This window comes from Micromys minutus (assembly GCF_963924665.1).
Source record: "Micromys minutus genome assembly, chromosome: 21".
NCBI classification, from domain to species: domain Eukaryota; kingdom Metazoa; phylum Chordata; class Mammalia; order Rodentia; family Muridae; genus Micromys; species Micromys minutus.
The window spans coordinates 48,647,843-48,669,497 of NC_137956.1; the positions used below are offsets into that span (position 1 = coordinate 48,647,843).

At 46.8% G+C, this 21,655-nt stretch overlaps 1 protein-coding gene across 1 annotated transcript in view; it reads right to left on the reverse strand.

Annotated features, from left to right (window-relative positions):
* Window positions 1-21,655, reverse strand: part of SCN11A (sodium voltage-gated channel alpha subunit 11) — a gene marked incomplete at both ends in the record, with an annotated part of 67,027 nt that overhangs the window by 16,203 nt on the left and 29,169 nt on the right. The window contains 8 exons of the mRNA XM_080934699.1: window positions 2,962-3,135; window positions 8,032-8,186; window positions 9,043-9,157; window positions 10,653-10,757; window positions 12,129-12,524; window positions 16,599-16,952; window positions 18,817-18,996; window positions 20,447-20,685. Coding sequence (XP_080790825.1) covers window positions 2,962-3,135; window positions 8,032-8,186; window positions 9,043-9,157; window positions 10,653-10,757; window positions 12,129-12,524; window positions 16,599-16,952; window positions 18,817-18,996; window positions 20,447-20,685 — 1,718 coding nt within the window. The remainder of the gene's footprint in view (window positions 1-2,961; window positions 3,136-8,031; window positions 8,187-9,042; window positions 9,158-10,652; window positions 10,758-12,128; window positions 12,525-16,598; window positions 16,953-18,816; window positions 18,997-20,446; window positions 20,686-21,655) is intronic.

Genomic DNA, 21,655 nt, shown 5'->3' on the forward strand with positions numbered 1-21,655 from the left:
GGGCTTACATATTTCTGTGCTTTAGGTTCATGTATTTCTACTCCAAAATCATTATAAAAATCATCTGGAATCTTTTAAACATTTTTTCCATTTGTTAATTTATCGCAGGGGGCCGGGGTGGGGGCAGGCACTGTATGGAGGTCAGAGGTCAGAGGGAGACTTGTAGGAGTTGGCCCTCTCCTTCCATCTTACAGACTCTGAACTTGGGTCACTGAGTCGGGTGGCAAGCACCTTCACCTGCTGAGCTATCTCCACGGCCCTATTGTGTGTCATCCTGATTGACTTGTATGTAATCTTGGTGGTTTTACTAAGAATGGTCCTCAGGGCTCATATAGTTAAATGCTTAGTCCTCAGGGAGTGGAACTGTTTGGTAGGATCAACAGGAGGTGTGGCCTTGTTGGAGGAAAGTTTGTCACTGGGTGGACTTTGAGGTTTTCATGCCAACCACTGTGCTCCCTGTCATCATAACAATGGGATAAGCTTCTGACACTGGTTAAATGTTTTCTAAAGTTTGCCACAGCCTCCTCTCAGTGGGGTCTCCTCTCAGTGGTAAGCCTGCCACAAATGAGGGGATTAGAAGTTCACAGGGTCACAGGGTCGCAGGGTCACAGGGTCAGTTCCTTGTTTCAGGCATGGGGATCCTCGCCACAGTCTGTGTGGTGTCAAGACCAAGGCTGGGACTCGTCCACAGAGTGCCTCCTTCAAGAGTCATAGGCACGGGATTACAAATTTATTTTCAGCTGTTTATCTCTGCTCTTGGGTTTTTTTCTGTTTGCTTTCTTAGCAAGACTGGGCTGGTGTTGGGTTGGGCCTGCCGTCCCAACAGACAAGAGGTGAGTCAGGGGAACTGGGGTTCCATGTCATCCTCAGTTTCATGGAGAGCTTGGGGCTAGCCTGGGCTACAGAAAACCCCGCCTCAAAAACAAACAAATAAGCAAGGGTTATGCTTGGTCTCGTTTGGAAAATTTGCAGCTTCCCTCTTCTACTCTTCATGACAGTAAGATTAATGTTGAATTTATTAAAACTTAGTAAAAGGTGCCCGTACAAATCACCCCGGGCTGCTGGTAATTTTTGACACTGTGATTTTAGACCACTCTTTGATATCTTTAGGGATTGCTGCTAGGTTTACACTACTTATTTTGACTTGGCTGAATTTACATTATTATAAATCTTCATTTGGGCGCATTTTTTTTTTTTTTGTCTTCCTCAGTCACTCTCTGCCTTGGGTTTTGAAACAAAGTATCACCCAACCAGAGCTTAGGAATGCAGCTGGTGAGCCCCCATCCACTGATCCCTACGTCCTCAGAGCTGGGATTACCCCGCTGGTAGACCCGCCTTTGGGCATGAGGTCTTCACCTTTGCACATCAAGCACTCTGCCAACTGAAGCACCACCCCAGTCCCTTCCCCACCTCCTTAAATGGAAGTGGAATCTGTGGGTCAGTGTGCGTGATGCATCTGTGGGCGCCCTGCACGCAGGAGGGAAACATACTAGGTCTGACTCTCAGCCCTACTGCTTCTCCCCAGGAACTCTTGAGCAGTTCCCAGCCTTTCTGGGTTATTTTCTTCCTCTGAATACAGGTGGGGGGGATAATAGTCCCCTCCACAGAGAGTGACTGTGACAAGAAGAAAGAAGACATTTATAGATGGCAGAAAACGAGGCTTTTGGAAGTTTTCTTTTCTCTCTCTAAACATAACATGGTGCCATCTTGGGCTTTGTACCTGGTAGCCATGGAAACTAAAGCAAACTGATACAATGCTAGCCAGGTCTGTGGACACTCCCCAGAGAGTGGAAGAAGGGAGACCTGAAAATCCCTTACCTCAGCACAGGTGATCTTGGAGGGGCTAGAGAACATGGGAGTGGAAGTTTGATTGACAGCAGGGCTCCATGATACACCTTCCTAGGGATGGGGCGGAACTCCGCCATGATGCAGATGTTCTAGGTCACTCACAGTCCGTGAGAAAGCCCAACGGACTCCTCAGTCTCCCCAAGTTGGACATGGAGGTTGTCCTTTGGTCTACTGGTGTCCATCTGGGGTGAGTAGATGCTGTTGGCTGTTTCTCCTCAGGAAAAGCATCGGAGTACGGCCCACTATCGCTACTGTTAACTTCAGCACTCCAGCCCCAGTCACCCCAGTCTGTCTGCTCTATGTCCTGAAACAGGCTTCAGGGTTCTTTCTCTGTGATGTGGCAGAGGGTAGACGGCAATGCCATGGAAATCAGGACCTGCCTCATGATCTGACTACTGCTCTGCTCTGAGAAGCCTTTAAAGAGAAAAAAAAATGTAAAGTGGGGGGGGGCGGTGTCTGGGGAGGTGGCTCAGTGGTTAAAGTGCTTGCCCTGCAAGCATGTGATCCAGAGTTTGGATCCCCAGAACTCGGGTAAATGTTGGGTGGGCGTGGTCTCACCCTGTCATTCTAGCCCCAGAAGGCAGAGGCAGGGGATTCCTATGGCACACAGATTAGCCACATCAGTGTGCTCTGGATTTGACTGAGAGGCCTGTATGAATAATAAGATGAAAGAGCAAGCATGTAGATGGATCCTGACATCAATCTCTGGCTCCCACATGCACGCACGCACAGGTATACACATACAAAAAACATGCATGCACACATGTATACCATACACATATGAAAATAGAAAAAGATAGAAAGTTAGAAGGAGAAGGAAAAATAGAGGATGCCCAAAGTTCCTCTGGGTTGGACACAAGCGTGGTTCAGAGAGAGAGGTGGAGGAGGCCATCATGGAGTCGGTTGGTCAGTGTGTTTACATGAGCATGAGAGGCAGGGCCCACGAGGGCTGGACAACAAGAATGGACAGATGACAGCAGTAAGTACTGTAACGGTGCTAGGATTATTTTGAGAGGCACCCATATGAGGACAGGAAAGGCAGCTTCCTTACAGTGAATGTCCTGCTCTGATCCCTGCCTCAACCTGAATAAGGTACCTAGGCAGTAAACTTACCACCACAATGAGGGAATCAAGCCAGCACCAGGCACTCGTGAAATACCTCCGGAATCCAAAGGCCACCCACTTCAGAATCATTTCCAGGAGAAAAATAAATGTGAAGATATTATCAGTACACTTTAGTAATTTCTCAACTCGGGGCCGGCTGGAGAGATTGACATCTTCAAATATCTGAAAAAATAGAGAATGGTCATAGGCCAGGCTGAACATTTGCAGAGCTCCTTTATTTAGTTTTTTTTTTCATATTTTATATGGCTAGAAACTAGTTGGTGTCTTGGTGATAAGGTTTTGCTATGCGCAGATTAAGGCAGGTCTTTTCCAATAAAATGGATTGCTTGTTAAATGATATGGAAAATTCCAAGTCCATAGCTCTGTTTTCTTGGTGATCTCAGGGTCTCTCCACTGGCCCTCTATGATGGCTAATGTGACCAAGTTAGCAGGTCTGGAATTACCGAGGTGACGCCCCTCTGGGCAGGTCTGTGACAGTCTGTAGTTGGGGTTTGATGGAGGAAGAAATACCCTCTCTATGGGTGCTTCTATCCCATGGGATCTTGAACTAAAGAAGAAAAGCAAATTGAAGGTCATGCAATATGACCAGTTGCCTCATGCTCCTGCTGCTGTGACAGACTGAACCCTCAAAGTATGAGCCAAAATAAACTCTTTCTCTCTGTAGTGGTGATGAATTTCAATTGTCAACATAGTCTTGGTGTTAATTGTAATTAACACACCGCCTTGAATTATCTGGGAAGAGAATCCATGGCAGAATGTACAAAGCAGGTTGGCCTGTGGATGTGTCTGTAAGGAATAGTCTTGATAGAAATAATTACTGCAGGAAGAGCCAACCCACTGTGGGCGGCACCATTCCCTGTGCAGGGAGGGGATCTGGAATTTTATGTGTAGAGTAGGAACCAAGTAAGTAGAGATGCACTCATCTCTCTCTCTGCTCTTTACTGAGGTGCTAGCTTGTTAGGACTGGCTTGTGGTCCTACTAGCTGCTTCAAGTTCCTGCTTCAACTTCCCCACAATGTATTGCAACCTGGAATCATGAACTGAATTACTCATTTTTCTTTAAAGTTGCTTTTGTTGGTTGGGGCTTTTTTATCATAGCAACGGAAATAAAACTAGAACACTTCTTTAAGTTGCCTCTTTAGAGTGTTTTCCATATTAGTGAGAAAAGCAACTTGTATATCCCTAGATATAATATCATCTTCCTACACAGTAGACCAACTCATTTTCTGGGCTTCCTAATCCTTTCAATTCCTGCCAAATGTATCTTTCCAGTTTTCCCTGAAATGCCTGTGGCCTAGACCACCACTTTAACCCTCCAGGCTACCTGACAACTGTACTCAGTGCCTTTCCTTTGCTTTCCTAATTCTATTCTCTGTGTCTCAGCAAGCCTGGAGTCCATCACTTCCCATGACTAACAGCCTCGCCCATTCACCACACACACACACACATATACACCACAGACACACACACACATACAAGCCACACCACAGATACACACACCACTCACATATAAACACACACATACACATATATACAAACACACATATACAAATGCACACACCACACATACACTATACATGCACATAACACACATATACCATACAACACATACACGCACACATACATATACCACATGTAAGCCATGCCACATACACACACACACTACTCACACATACACAAACACATACACATGGCACATACACTCACCACATATATACATACACATACACTCACCACATACATACATGCATACACACACATACCACATACACTCACACTATAAATGTATACACAATATACATATATCACAACACACACACATATGCATGCAAGCCACACCACATACACACAAACCACTCATACATTCACACACATTCACACACCACAAATACACACACACACACACACACACACACACACATACACATGCAAGCCACACCACATACACACACACCACTCACATCACATACACAGACATACACACAACACATACACACACTTCAGATACTATCATTTTGTAACTGTTTTGTGATACACTAAAATTGATAGCCTCTAAACCAAAGCTCCTGGTGCAAAATTCTTTGACTGTCCAACATCCATTAAGTGTGATTATGAAATGAGACCTGATGCTGACCCTTTTCTATGATACATCTAAACATTTCCCTCACCCGATGTGTGTGTGTGTGTGTGTGTGTGTGTGTGTGTGTGTGCCTGTGCGTGTGATTCTGCAGGGCCTGTAGAGTTAGGGTATGACCTATCATTTCAGCCTTTCTATGTCATAAGAATGAAGGAAATGACAGAAGGGGGTTTAGAACCAACCCTGCCCTCGACACTTAGGACAATACTGAAAGTGGGCAGGAAACCAGTCCCATGTTGGACATAAGGTAGGGCTACATCCTAAGGGCAAAGGAATTCAAACGAATCCAACCAACACACTTCCACCTACCAAGTAGAGATTTGACTAGAAAACAGCCCTTGTGTTGTTTAATAGTAAAATATCTCCCACAGACTCTTGTATTTGAACACCTGGCTCTCAGCTGCTCTGGCTGGTTTTGGGGTAGTGGTAGTTCTTGAACCTTCAGGAGGTTGGGTGAACTTGAAGGAAGGGTAACTCTTGTAACCCTGAGCCTACACGTTTACAACACGGTCCCACTTCCTCTTAGCGCTCTTTTCTGCTTTCTGATCCCTTATGTTCCCTAGTTCCTGCTCCTGTGGCAGAGAGCCATCCCTCACCAAGTTTGGCCGCACCTTGAACTACAAGCTAAAATGTACCTTCCTGGGTTACTCATGCCGTGGTTTTGGTCAGAACAAGGTGAACACAGCCCTGAATCTTCTCTCTCTCTCTCTGGTTCTCTACTCAGCCTTGTGAACTTGGAGGAGCTGACATTCTATGGGAAAGTGTCCTGTTCCCATGAGGCTGGGCTGAGCTCTGATCCCTTCAGCCCCTCCTCCTCTGGACCTCTCACAACTGTGGTCTACAAATAATCGATGCACCCATCCTCCTATCTGTGCTCCACGCTCCTGGAGACCAGACACTTGCTTATCTACGTTATCTGTATTTAGAGTTCAGGCAGATCTGGGCAGCATTAGAGGCTCACTTTCTCTTCAGAAAGCTTAGCCACAGGCTATCGAAGCAGATCAGAGAGATGCAGCTGAGTTTTAAAGGCCCCCGTGTCATACTAGGGCCAAGTTTGAATAAGAGGCTCTTGCCACTCCCGCGTAATTGTTCAAACCCATCTGTCTCAGAGTCTTACACCCACACATCGCCTTGGGAACTTATTACTGATCCAGTAGTTTGGAAGGGGCTTAAGACTCATCTTTTCAAACAAGCTTTTCAATGGTGTTGATGGTGTTGGACCTTAAGCTGTAGGCACTGGTGATGGGTCAGATTTTTCCTGTTCTCCTCCTTATCACATACAGTAAGATGGACCATATCTTTTGCCTGGTGTTCTCTACGTGGAAAGTTCTCTACTGCTCTGCCCAGCCTACACCTGTCTCTCAGAGTAGGAGTGAGGTCTCTACCCACCGCTGGTAGGCCTCTCTGCTTGTGTCTTCTTTCCCTGACACCACAGGTCTGTCTGTGGCCTTTTGACAGACTTCCTGCTGCCTGGCACCATTTATAAGAAATAAAATAAATGCCACTGTGGTATTCATGACACACAAGCACAGAGATGCAACTGCCAAAGGCTCAGAACCAAAGTCCTTTAGAGGAGTCCTGGGGATGGTTCTAAAGACACCCACGTTTCTGTGTGAGAAACAATTTCTAGGGCTGTATGCAGAGCCTTGGGATTTTTGCTGATGCCAGTCCCTGGAGAGCATGCACCTGCTCTTTCTCTTAGAGGTCACAAAAGTGGAAAGCATCAGACGGAAGGCATGGGACTTAAGAACAAGGCCCGTCAGAAGCATCTCTGTTTGCTACAAACTAATTTCGAAATGATCCATCACTCCAAATCAAGAAAGATTCTGTTCACTTAGCATGACCCATAGCAAAAGTTCAGTTCCATGTCTGAACCTTCAGGGGAGACACAAGACAGAAGGAGAGGGAGACAGGAAACTGAGGAGAGGGAGGTGGGGAAGAGGGTGGAAATGGCTTGGGGGTGTGGCTGGCAGGAGGGAGGAGGGAGCAGAAAGGTACTGGGGACCCTGACTCACTTATGTATCTTCCTCAGGGGGATTTACACTGCACCTGGACCAGGAAGAATCAGGTGCAACATCTCCTTGTCCCTTAGGGGCCACAAGTGATAGGAAATGTCAGAGCCAATGGTTGACCTGGATCTGTTTCCGGTATCCAGAGTGGGAGCAATATTCCTGTAGTATCTTATTTTAGAAAGCCACACCATGCCCCATAGATGTGTGGCCATTAGTCACATATGGGCAACACCCCGAGCCCCTCCATATGTAGAGGACATGATCTATGGTCATGTAGGCTCAAGACAGATCTCCATTTTAATGAGGTACCTAGAGTCCTGAAGGGCTTAGCCAATAAGCTTTCCTTCCCAGACATTCCTCCCCACAAAGGTATTTAATCTCATGCCCACCCTGAGAAGTGGGCCTGGTTTCACCCATTCACTTTCTGCTATGACAATAAATATCTTAAAACCAGAAAGAAAGAAAGAAAGAAAGAAAGAAAGAAAGAAAGAAAGAAAGGAAGGAAGGAAGGAAGGAAGGAAGGAAGGAAGGAAGGAAGGAAGAAAGAAAGAAAGAAAGAAAGAAAGAGAGAAAGAAAGAAAGCCACACCATGATCTTCAGGGAAAGTGAATGGGGGGACTGTCTGAAGAAGTCTATGGATATAGTGGAAGTATCTAAGAATCCTCCAGAAATGTGGAGCAGGTACACAGGCCAAGTTTAAGGATGAGACATTAGAAAGTACTTTGGAGAACTGGCCTGAGGTAGCCCCTTGACCAGGGAAAGCTTCAGAGAGGGACTCTAGACATTGGGTGAAACCCTGCTCAACAAGGCACTAGCAGTGAACACCTCCCTTTGCTGCCATTTCCCACAGTGGGGGCCGGGAAGCAGTGCCCCCAGCTGCCCAGCCTCCTCTCCAAAAGCATCCTTTACCAGCGCCCCACTGCTCAGCAGGATGACAAAGATTATGAAGCTCTCAAACCAGCTGTGCTTCACGATTTGGTAGCAGGTTTTCCGAAGGTTCCACCACAGGACCCAGGGGGACTTTCTCTTGTCGGTTTTGTGGCATAGAAAGTGACAACTGAGACCTGAAAGGAAACATTTGTAGCATTAGTGTCTTAGAGCGGATCAAGTTAGCCTCCTGGCTTCCTGCCTTGCCTTATGAACTGCAGCTTCCCGGGTCAGAGATGGGGGCAGGGGCGCTCAGCTCTTCTGGCCAAAGGAAGAGATGAAGCCACAAAGTAACAGACAGCTCTAAGCCTTGCCTGTTTCCACTTGGACTGCACCATCTCTCTAAAAGAAATGTCCTCAGGTTAGCCCGTTGGTTCTCCTTGAAGGATGAGCCACATGAGGCAGAACCAACTTGCTCAGCTGAGCTCCAGATAGATCTGCTGACCCCCTCAACAATACCATTTGCACAAACAAAGCCATCTACCTACGGGTCAACTGATGTGGAGGTCGGTTTGTCATTGGGGTGGAGAGGTATGTAACATACAAGTAGTGTCCACAGGGTTTCCAGAAACGAGGTGCGGGCTTCCAAGGCTATGTGGACTCAAGCTACATGTGGAAGAACTTGATTGATTGTCAAGAGGTCTACAAGTAGCCTTCACTCTCAGCATGCATGCCTTTATCACAGAGTGCACTACCTTTCACACACCTCATTCCTTTCTTCTCCATCCCTTCTAATAGTGAATGTCCTAAGGACACTACAAAGTAGCTGATGTGCTGCTCCAGCAAGGTCTCCAGAAGAGCTTTTTGGATACTTTGTTTATTGGGCTGTGTGGATGGAGCATGTCTAAACCAAGAGTTTCTTGAAATTCTCTCTACTAGAACCTAATTATCTAATGGTAGTATCGATAGAAAAGAGGCAGCCACCCGAACCACAGAGCTTCAGAGAACACAAACCCCATTCAAAGGCTACGTGCAAAAGCTATAAGTACTTACCCCTGGGAAGGCATCTATCTGGTTGCTTTTTGGGGGGAACTGTTCTCTGTAGATGACTAAAGATATTCAGGTCAACTGTGCTGCATTCCGAGAGCATGCTCACTGAGTCAGACTTCTGCATGTGAGGGCAGACGGAAGAGACAGTCAGCTGCCAAGACGGCCAACCAGACAGAGGCTTTGGGATGTAGGGATGTTAGTATACACGGCTCATCTTGGGACTTTTTGTTACGTTCTCTACCAACCTTGCTGCAGGGGAGAATGATCTCGTCTCAGGGGCTAAGAAGCAGCCAGGTACTTATGTGCACATTAGCTCCACCCTTCCCTCAAACAAATCATGAGCCCAATAGGCTGCCAATTAGAGCGGTAGATAATAAGAAAACTACTCTGCTGAGACTAACTTTCAGCTATCCCAACTCACAGAGTAATAGGTTGGGCCAGTGGCTCTGGCTGATTTAACCCTGTAAGAGACATTCCAGCAATGCTTAGAGACATCTTTCAAAAAATAAAAAATAAAAGTTTGTGTGTGTGTGTGTGTGTGTGTGTGTGTGTGTGTGTGTGTGTGTTTTCAGGCAAGAGCATATTCTTAGGTGTTATTCCTCAGGATTCATCATGGCTTTTTTGATACAGAGTCTCTCATTGGCCTGGAGATCAATAAATGGGCCAGTCTGGACTAGTGAGCCCCAGGGATCTTCCCAGTTCTGCCTCCCCAGTGCTGGGGTTAGAAGCATCTACTACCACGCCTGGCTCCTTCTTGTGATCTCTGGAGATCAGGCTGAGGTCTTTAGACTTTCTGCAAATGAAAGAGTTAAAATTTCAAGTTGGCCCCACTGACCCTGCTTTAAGGACAAGTATGCTTCAAGGCTAAGAACAAAATAACTTGTTTAAAGAAATGGCCCAAACCCAGACCAGCTAGACTCCATAAGGTCTGGGCTGGCCTTGCAGTCCTGAGAGAAACAAAGTATGAAGGTCAGTGTGCCCCAAAATCGAGTGGCCTAGAGTTGAATCATGTCCAAAATGAATAGATTGTGCCAATTTGGAAAAAAAAAAAAAAAACAACAATGAAATTGCTATGCACCCGTTGCTAACTGCCTATGTAATTTCCCCTATAAATATGTCCCCCCAACTGAGTTCAGGGTCGACTCCTCTATCTCCTGCGTGAGATGCGTGTCATCCCCAGTCTCTGGAAATAAACCTCTTGCCTGATTGCAGCAAGATAGGCTCTCGGTGAGTTCTTGGGTTCTCATATCCTGGTACTTGAGTGAGGGGCTTCCCCAGTCCAGGGGTCTTTCACAGCAACCTGCCAAATGGTCCATTTCCCCAGAACTAGAGACACTTTAAATTATCACAGCTAGTGGGATACTCCCGGTATCTCGTAAACAGAAGCCAAGAATTCCTGGTAGGCACTTGAAAGTTCACCACAGTTGGTGGTCCCCCTGCCCCAAATGCTCATGTAGGAAAACTACACGGCACTGACTCACACGCTTGATTAAGACTCCACCCTGGACATCATTCCTTCATTCATCCTGCTGTCGCTCCACAAGCCCGTTCTGGAGACTCTGTGCAGAGGAGTCACGTTCTCCCCACAACCATACCCTGGGACCATTCGTTACCTTTCGAGCACTCTGTATGGTTAAATGCAGGTCTTCTTCAGAAAACACATCCATCTCAACCCCTTGGTCATCTGGGCTGGTGAGCTGCTTACCCTCCAGAGGGACCTGAGACACAGAGTGAAGTTAATATTGCTCCGGACAGATCACCTGACATAAAGCAAGTTTGGATTCTGTCCCTGAAAAACCCAGTGTGGGACTATAATGGGGACACTACTAAACAGAACAGGAACAGGAATGTATTGTAAAGTTCCTTAAGACTTGGCTTGTCCAATTAACTCAGAGATAAAATATCCCTGTGTGTGTGTGTGTGTGTGTGTGTGTGTGTGTGTGTGTGTGTGTGTGTGTTTGCATGTACAGATCTCAGGTCTTTCTGAATTGTCTTACCACCATACTTTTGAGACAGAATCTCTCATTGAACCCTGAGCTCACCAATTGGCTAGACTGACTGGGCAGCGTCAAGGATTCCTGCCCCATCCACGTCTTCCCCATGATCAAATTACAGACACTTAGCATCATTTTGTTTTGTTTTAATGTATGTGCTGGGGATCCACATACTTCACCACTGAGCCACCTCCCAGCAGCAATGTGGAGATTTAAAATGCTCAATAGCTAACTAGCAAATCACTTAATAAATAATACTGGCTTATGTTGCCACAATTTAGTAAAAAGTGAGATTCACAATGCACGAATAGACAAAGAGTAAGAAAGATGAAAAGCAATTTTTATCCTTTGAATATAGAGGGTTTCTTAACAACATCACACAATGTCACCTTGGCAAAATCTGGAATCACCTGGGATATGAGCCCTGGGCATGCCTCTGGGGGTTAATGCAGGTGAGAAGAGGGCCCACTGTGGGCAGCACCATTCCCTGGCTGGAATCCTGGACGGTGCCAGTGGAGGAAGGGAGCTGAGCATGCACACAAGCTGCCTCCTGACTGTTGGATGTGATGTGAGCAGCTGCTTCTGTCTCCTGCTGCCTCCCCTGCGCCACTGCGCTGGGCTGTACCTTGAGCTGTGAGCTGAGATAAACCTCCTTCTTTACTTGATTTTGTAAGAGCATTGCATCATAGCAACAGAGCAGGAAGCTAAGACACAGAGGAGGTGGAAAGCAAGGGTAGCAACTTGTTAAAAAAAAAAAAAAAGAAAGAAAGAAAGAAAGAAAGTTTGGCATGGTGGTCTGCATGGATGTCTAAAAACAGATCGTGGTGGCTAATCCTGGGTACCAACTTGACAGCATCAGAACCTGCGACAGTCCAAACTGCAGGTTACTCCATGGGGGTAGGGGGGTTCTAACACCTCCCACCATGTTGCAAACAGAGCCCTCATTAGCCCTCCTAGGGTTAGCGTGGCGAGTCCGAGAACGTTTTATAAATGTGTGTCTCTGGGCAACACCTAGAACGTGACAGGTGCCGAGTGCCCAGCCCTGTGGTGACTATAGGTTCCACCCACACCACGAGATGTGCCTGCCTTCCATACCTGAACGCTAGGCTGTGAGGTGGGCGGGGCACCACATTCACCACAACATTCCACGTCATCCTCTTCCTCTGCCAGTGGGGCCAGCGGAGCCCGGGCCTGCCCGCTGTACAAAATCATCTCTGCGTCACACGCCTTCCAAGGCCTTGCATCCGGGAGGACTGTATCTTCATTCTCACGAGCAAAGCTTCCTGTTGCCTCTTGTGGCTTCGGCGAGTTTTGCCTCCTGCATCTCTTGCAACAAAACCTCTGAAGAGCCTGCATCATGAAGGAGAAGGCCCGGCGGAACCGATCCAGGGCTAGCTGCACTTTGGTTTTCCTGGTCTCTCCTTCTGGGTTCCCATCCTTCTCCTCATTGCTGAAGGAATTGAGCAGCAAGGCAATGAAGAGGTTAAGCACCTGAGGTGAGTAATAAGGGAAGGTTAACAGGGGGAGAGAGGCTTTGAGCTTCTAGAACAACCTTTCCCTCAAAGCTCAATCCAGTCAAATAAGACTTCCTGCTCTCTCCCAACAACGCTCCCTACACCGGATGAGGCAAGATGGAGCCAGAAAAAAAAAAAAAGACAAGAGACACAGAACATGCAGAACCCAGACTCGGGAAGACTAATACCACGTGTTCCCTCTCATAAACAGATCCCTCCTTTAAGGCTTCTTAAACGAGCTTGTATTTTAGTCCTCAAATAGAAAAGTACAAGATAGAAAAAAATTGGTGATTTGGAAAAAAAGGGCTGAGGTAATGAGAGATTAATTACATGTGACATAAGAGAAAGAGCCCCACTGGGCTGAGAGGGCAAGAGCTCAGGAAGATGGCTCGGCAGTTCAAGTGTCCGGGACCCACATAAATGCCAAGTGGGCATGGAAGCCACAGAGACCGAGCTAGGAAATCTCTAGAGGAAGCTGACTAGTCAGCCCAGCCAGAGAGCTCTGGGGTTCACTGAGAGATCCTGCCTCAAAGAACAAGACACAAGAATGGTCAAGCGTGATCTCTGACAACACCTCTGACATCACCTCAGGGCCTCTACACACCTTCAACACACACACCCAGGCATACACATGTGCCTGCATAGACAGGTGACCACACACAAATCAACTGACATACACACTCAGGTGACACACCACATACACATGGAAATAAGAAAAATATTCTACGTTATGTATATAAATGTCACGATTAAATTTATTATGTTTTGAGTACTAATTGTTAATTTAATATGTTTTTATTTCTTTACTCTTCTGTGTGTCTGAGTCTCTATGTGTCTGTGTCTATGTATGTCTGTGTGTGTCTGTCTGTGTCTCTGTGTGTGTCTGTGTGTATCTGTGTGTGTTGTGTGTGTCTGTGTGTGTCTGTGTGTGTTGTGTGTGTCTGTGTGTGGTTTGTGTTGGTGTGTGTCTGTGTGTGTTGTGTGTGTCTGGGTGTATACACAGTGTATACCCAGGTGCTCTGAATTTTGTTGTTGTTGCTGTGTGTACCCCTCACCATCTCCTCTCCCTTCTAAGAGGCTGCCTGCTGAAGCAACCCTCCAGCCCAAGTAAGATTCTTCCTAAAGCAAGCATCTCTACTTCAACATGGAGGTTTTGTTGGGTTCTGTCAACCTTCATCGGCATTTGATGGTTTTGCTTTTCTGGGTTTTTTTTTCTTTTTATTTTTAAAAATTATTTTATTGGATAGTCTCTATATTTACATTTCAAATGTTATCTCCTTCTTCCCCACTCCCATCCCCATCCCCCTCCACTTGTTTCCATGAAGGTACACCCTCCCCAGTCACCCTCTCCACCTTAGTCAGTGCCTTGGCATTCCCCTGTACAGGGAAAACACACCTTCACTGGACCAACGGCCTCTCCTCCCATTGATGCCAGACAATGCTATTCTCTGCTGCATATGTAACTGGAGCCATGGGTCTCTCCATATGTGCTCAATGGTTGGTGTTTTAGTCCTTGGGAACTCTGGAGGGTTTGGTTGATTGATGATGTTCTTCTTCCCATGAGGTTGCTCCTTCAGTCCTTTCTCTAGCTGCTTCATTGGACTCCCCGTGTTCAGTCCAATGGTTAGCTGCAAGCATCCTCAGCTGTATCTGTATGATTCTGGAAGGGCCTCTGAGGAGGCATCCATATCTGATTCCTGCCTGTAAGTACTTCTTGGCATCAGAAATAGTCCTTGGGTTTGGTGGCTGTATGGGGTGGATCCCCAGGTGAGGCAGTCTCTGACTGATGTTTTCTTCAATCCCTGCTCCTCTATTTGTCCCTGTATTTCCTCCCATGAGTGTTTTTTCTCCCTTTTAAGAAAGACTAAGGTATCCACATTCTGGCCTTCCTTCTTTTTGAGCTTCATAAGGTCTGTGAATTGTTTCTTGGGTTTTCAGAGCTTTTGGGTGACTAATATCTGCTTATCAGTGAGTGCATACTATGTGTGTTCTTTTGTGGCTGAGTTACCTCACTCAGGATGATAGCTTCTGGTTCCATCCATTTGCGTAGAAATTTCACGAAGTCATTGTTTCTGGTAGCTGAGTAGTACTCCATTGTGTAAATGTACCACAATTTCTGTATCCATTCCTCTGTTGAAGGACATCTGGGTTCTTTCCAGCTACTGGCTATTATAAATAACACTGCTATAAACATGGTGGAGCATGTGTCCTTGTTAGACATTGGAGCTACTTTTGGGTATATGCCCAGGAGTGATATAGCTGGGTCCTTAGGTAGTAAGTACTATGTCAGATTTTCTGAGAAACCGCCAGACTGATTTCCAGAGTGGTTGTACTACCCTTCCTGAATTTCAAGTGGCCTTCTCAGGGCTCTCGCCAACTCCTATTAGTGATGCCCTGGTTTCTGACCCTTGTGACACTTCTGTGTAGATACCATTTGTTAGGAACTTAGGACAAAGCTATCTGTGTGGACAGTTACTTACGTCTGCCCCATGACCTCTACTGTTCCAAGTCCAGGGTTCCTTATGCATATCCCTCTGTCTCTCTCTGTCTCTCTGTCTCTGTCTGTCTCTCTCTGTCTGTCTGTGTGTGTGTGTGTGTGTGTGTGTGTGTGTGTGTGTGTGTGTGTCTGCATGTTATAGGGGGTACATTTATAAACCCAAGGTCAACCTCAGATTTTGTTCCTGTTATTTTGATTTTTCAAGCCAATATCTCTCCTTGGCCTGGAGCTCACCTAGGCTAACCAGCAAGCCTCAGGGATCACCTGCCTTCTCATTCCTACCACACTGTCACAGAAGTGCCAGCCACCACGTCTTTGTTTCCATTCATTCCGGATGGGATTTAGGTCCCCGTGTTTGTGCATCAAGCACTTTTCCATGTAAGTGCTTTGCCTTCTGCACATATTTTAAGAATGAAAAGTTATCCTGTGTTCCCCCAGTGAATACCTCCGTCTATCTTATCTACCAAATCGAGTTATGGGGTTTTGCCTTAGCCCAGCGGTTCTCAACTATGGGTCACGACCCCCACAAGGCTCGCATATCAGATACTTACATCACTATTCAGTAGCAACTTTACAGTAGCAACAAAACAAATTTATGGTTGGGGTCACCACAATGAGGAACTGTATAAAAGGGTCGCAGCATCAGGAAGATTGAGGACGACTGTCTTAGCCAATCACGGATCAGGAGGACGTGATTTTTCTTACACCAAGCATCAAGGATGGACTGGCCAATGGGCAGAGCCAGTAAACAACACAAGACACGTCCTGTGTGTTAAGGAGGTTTTGTCTCATGTCTATACCTTCCTCGGGTCAAGTTTAAATTAATATTCTTTTTAGTTTCATTTTTATGTGTATGAGTGTTTGGCCTGCACATGACTGTTCACAGTGTGCTTGCTGAGAACCGGAGGACTCCAGAAGAGGCATCAGGTTCCCTGGAATGGGAGCTGCCATGTAGGTACTGGGAATTGAATCCCGGTCCTCCGGAGGTACAGCCAGGGCTCCTAGCCAGTAAGCCACCTTTCCAGACCCATAAAAAGGAGAATTTTAAGATTCCATTGTCTCTACTTTGAATAGCAATGGACACTAGTGTTGTTAAGAGACCAAGGCAGGGGACGTGCCTACCACACACTGCCTCCATGGCTCACAGACCACTGTGAATAAAGACTTAAGACCCAGAAGCACTGGACGAAGACAACAGGAAGCCAGTGCCTTCTGGACACAGCCAGGCAGCTGCACACACAAACTCACAGCAGTTATGACAGCATACACCCTCCCGTGCAAGCCCCAGCGGGACTAAACCCCAACCTGGAGTGGGGGAGGGGCCATGAAGTCCCACCTCCAGACCAGGAGAGACTAGAAATTTGTTAGTTGCTGTAAGAGGGTCAGTTTCCTTTAAAAGTTTGCTTCTAGTAAATTAGCCACACTTCAGTGAAAGACCACACATCCAAGAGTATATGAGCATCATAAGCTAGACTTGATGGATTAAAAAAAGAAGACAGAGTTGGGCAGGATGGGGAACGAAAACACACTGAATGAGAAACCCCGGCAACTCACCACAAGCTTGCCAATCACCATGATCAGCACAAAGACAACGATACACAGCGGGGAGCCGTTCTTCCGCATACATTCCCACATGTTCTCGATCCATTCCCCACAGAGGATCCGGAACACCACCAGGAAGGAGTGGTAGAAGTCGTTCATGTGCCAGCGCTGCCGGCTCTGCTCCCGGGGGCCATGGGTGGTCTTGTTAAACTTCGTGCCAAAGAGCCGCATGCTAACCACGGAGAAGATGAAGACTACAATGGTCAGGACCACGGTCAGGTTTCCGAGCGCACCCACGGAGTGGCCGATGATCTTGATGAGAGTGTTTAACGTGGGCCAGGATTTGGCTAACTTGAAGACCCTCAGCTGTGAAAGCAGGGAACAAACCAAAGGAAAGTTACGCTCACACACACGTGCCTCGAGCTCGTCCCTCAGTCTCAGCGCTTTAGACTTTTAAAGCCCACCGCACCCACCTGCTGCATGGCCACCAGCTTCTGATCTCAAGTACTACTTTTTCATTTAAATCTTTTTTTTTTTTCATTTTTAAAGTTTTATATATATTGATCCTTTGCCTGCAAGAGTAAAAGCACCTGTGCAGTATTGGAGGAGGCCAGAAGAGGGAGTCATGTCCGCTGGTACCGAAGTTACAGACAGCTGTGAGCTGTCATGTAGGTTCCGGGAACTGAACCTGGTCCTAACTGCAACACCATTTCCCTAGCTCCCATTTAAATCTTTTTGAAATTATATTTATCCATTTATTTGTGGAAAGACACACACACACAAACACACACACACACACACAAACACACACACACACACACACACACACACACACACACACACACACACACACGGTGGTGATCCTAGTTGGCCTCAGCTCTTATTGAAGGGTTGTCCAAATCAGATCAGACCATAAAAGATTGTCTCGGTTGACGAGTCCACTGTGGACAGCATCACCCACCTACACGGTTGGGCTTGTGCCGTGTAAGAAAACTGGATTAACATGGGCCTGTGAGTGAGACATGCAGTCAGCCAGTAAGCAGCACCCATCCCTCCATGGCTTCTGCTCTGATTCCTTCGCCGTGAATGAGCTCCTCCCCTGACCTCCCTCAGTGATGGACTACAGAAATATATGCCAAATAAACCCCTTCCTCATCTAAGTTACTCTGGGTCAGATTTTCTGCTTTACCACAGAAGCAGAATGGAACAGCCGTCAAAGCAAGGGATTGGTATACAAAGTAAAACTTGAAGACGTCGGTTCTCTCCTTCCACCGAAAGGAGAATAGAAAATATCTTGTCCTGGAGCTGGAAAGATGGCTCAGCAGTCTCAAACATGTGCTGTTCATATAGTGCAAAGTTTGTGTAGAGATTTCCACGCTGGGTAGCTGTTACCCAGGGGCTCTGAAGCTGGCTTCTGGTTTCCCCAGGTACCTGCACACATGTGACACACTTGTAACAAATACATACAACATACTAACACATGCATACATAGACACACACAGGTGATGCACACACACACAACTTTTTAAAATTCATTTTAAGAAATTAATCTAAACTAGCTGAGCACGGTGGCACACATCTGCAATCTCCGGCCATGGGAAGATTGGGAATTTGAGGTCAACCTGGGCTACCTAGGGAAGTGGATGAATACAAATTTTGTCCTGGAGTTAAGAAGTGATAAATTAAGCTTTAGTCCAAAATAGTTGTTGAACCTACTCAAAAAAATTTTTTTTCTATTCAGGATATTAGGTTACACTGTGAAATAAAAAAGTGGGGCCAGGGCCAGGTGTGGTGGCACATGCCCATAACCTCAGCACTGGGAGATGCAGGATCACAGCCAGCCTGTGCTGTATAAGGAGTACCAGGCCAGCCTGGGCTACATAGCAAGACCCTGTCTCAAAAGGGAAGAAGAGAGAAAAAGAGGAAAAGGGATAGGAAGAAAAAAGAAAGGGAGGGGAGGGGAAGTGAGAAGGGGGGGAAGAAGGAGTGGGGAGGGGAGGAGAGAGGAGGGGAAAGAATGGAACAGGTAAAATGACTCAGTGGACAAAGGCATTTCCTGACCTCAGTTGGAGCCCCAGGATGCACAAGGTCGGAGAGAGCATCACCTCTCACGGTGTCCGTTGACCTCCATTCGTGGAACACTGCACACACGCATACAGGCACCCACACGCGTGCACACGATAAAAGTAAATGTTAAAAGTAAAAACAAAAATGAAGGAAAGCGCCCTACCACTCTGAGGGAAGCCAAGAAGGATCGATTGCTATCATACAGCCTGTTGTAGAGCACGTCGGCGAGACTCAGGAGGGCCACGATGCTGTCAAAGATGTTCCAGCCGTGCCGGAAGTAGTGGTAGGGGTCGAGCGCGATAATCTTGAGACACATTTCCGCTATGAAAATCCCAGTGAAGACCTGCAATGGGACGAAGGACAAAGCTGTGCTTTGGAGGCTCTTGCTTAAGGACGGTCTGAGGGTTCCTGTGCATGTGAGTGCTTCCGGTGCATGGTGGCCCAGGCTAACCTAAGGCTCAGGCTCCTCGCTGCATCCACCAGGAGGCGCTAAAAGCAAGGTCTGCTGACTGCTGGGGCAGGGGCTATGCCCCCAAGACCCAGATCCTGCCTCTAGCTACATTTCTGCTTTAAACTGTTTTTATTGTTAACTTCTTATGTTATCATACAAGGCAATGTGTTGGGTAACATTTTGATACATGCATGTCATATACTCTTCTTCATCTTCCTCCCTGCTGCCTTCCCCAGCTGCCCTCCCTCCCCCACTGCCTCCCCCCACCCTCCCCCACTGCCCTCCCCACCTACCCTTTCCTATTCCTCCTGCTCTGTCTTGCTAGCTGCCCCACACACACATACCCTAGAGAAAAAATACATAAAACTGGAGGGTTTTCTTATTTTAAAATTTAAAATGTACGGATTGCATTTTCAGTTAGAGAAATGGTTCTTTAGAAGAAGATTGGCTATTCTGGAAAGATTTTCAATCCATTAATCCATTAGCTAATTAGAATAAAGCATCCACTGACTAATTGTTGTTTCTGATATATGAGAGACTCGATTTCCCATGAGAGGGGGAAAAAAAAAACAGCCTCCTACAGGAACCACGAAAGAAAGTGAGCAATCGTTCAAAGTCTGACTTCCTCCTTATCTTAGGTTTCCCAGTTTAGCCGAGGCTCACTCCGTTCAGTAAGAACCAGGGACATCCAGGAAGTCTACCCCATCCTCGCTCTCTCTTGGGAACATCCACCTATATGTATCTTCAAGGCTTGGCTCATCTTTCCTGAGATTTTACCTATATACCAAATCTACATTGTTTTGTGACTCAAGGAGGTTACTATCGTGGGTCTCTGGAGATGGCTTTTTCTTGCAGGAACAGATGATGTGAGGCAGGGTCTCATGTAGCCCAGGCAAGCACTGAACTTGCTCTGTCACTGAGGATAACCTTGAACTTCTGGTCCTTCTGCATCTACCTGCTGAGTGCTGGGATCACATACATGCATCACCACACCCAACTTATGTGGTGGTGCTGTGGACTGAACCCGCGGCTTCGAGTACACTGCCAACTGAGCTATACCCAGCTCCGGTTTAGCATCTTCTCGGTTTTCCCTAACACCCACAACGTTACTTTTAGGATTGTCCACTATTGCTTCTCCCACACAGCTAACGAGACCTTTAGAAGGCCCACAGGGTACCATGGATGTGATGTGCGCAGAAGTCAGACCCAAACTCATCTTTCACCTTTATCCCGTTTACAGAAACCAAGGCTGCAGTTTGGGTTAGGGTACTGAAGGCGCTTGCAGATCAAGAGACCTATATGACTCAAGATTCTTTTACACTTTACAAGAGCCGGAGATTACCCAGTTTCCTATTTTCAGCACGGTTTTTAGGTAGTCATCCATGTTGTGGTGTTCCATGGCCAAGAAGACGGTATTGACGATGATGCAGATGGTGATGGCCAGTTCGGTAAAGGGATCCGTCATGATCATCCGCAGGACCTTCTTTATGCACAGCCATTGAGGGTTGCAGTCCCACACCAGGTATTTAGATGCCAAGTTCTTCCCACATGGGAAACAAGGCTCCTGGGATTTTTCTTGTTCTGGAAGAGGATGGAAGAATCAGGTGTTTGCTCTGAACCAGCCTGGCTGCAAACACAGTGCAGAGGAGATGACCTCTGAGTACAGCTGGCACGTGGCAAAATCGAGTACATCAGACAGGGATCCAGAGGCCAACACTGATTGGCTATGAACCCATGAGAGAGACAGAGGTGAGCATAAGCTCTGCTTTCTAAGAAAGCCCATGGTGATGAGGGATGCCAGGCTTAGGAGAAGAGAAGGTGAGGTACGGGCAGAGACAATTGAAGGTACTGTGGGGGTTAGTGTTGATTGTCAATTTGGCAGGATCTAAGAATACCAGGGGATAAATGTCTGGGCGTGTTTGCGAGAGAATTCCTAGATACTGGGGGTGGAAAGACCCACTCTAAATATAGAAGGCCCCATTTCTCAGGCTGAAGTTTTGAATTGAATGAAGAAAGTAAAAACACCAGCAATGCATTCTCTCTGTGTGTGTCTCTCTCTATATCTCTCTATTCCTCTGTCTCTCTCTGTATATTTCTGTATCTCTCTGTCTCTCTCTATCTCTCTGTCTCTGTATCTCTGTCTCTCTCTGTCTCTCTCTGTCTCTCTCTCTGTCTCTCTCTCTCTGTCTCTCTCTCTGTCTCTCTCTCTCTCTGTCTGTCTCTCTCTCTCTCTCTCTCTCTCTCTCTCTCTCTCTTTCTCTCTCCTTCTTGACTGTAGCCACAGTGTGACCAGCTGCCTCTCATCCCTGCCCTCCATGCCCTCCCCATCATGATGGAGTATACTCAAACTGTGAGCCCAGATAAGTCCTTCCCCCTCTCTTCCTTCAGTAGCTCTGTCATGTTATTTTGTCACCGGTGTTCTGTCAGCCACTTGAGCTCAGGCCCTTAGGCACCCGTACCCCCGATTTGCTGGGTACCATTTCAGAGACACACACAGGCCATGTAGTAAGTCCTATGTGCAAAAGACCCCATCTACTCCCAGTCTCTCATG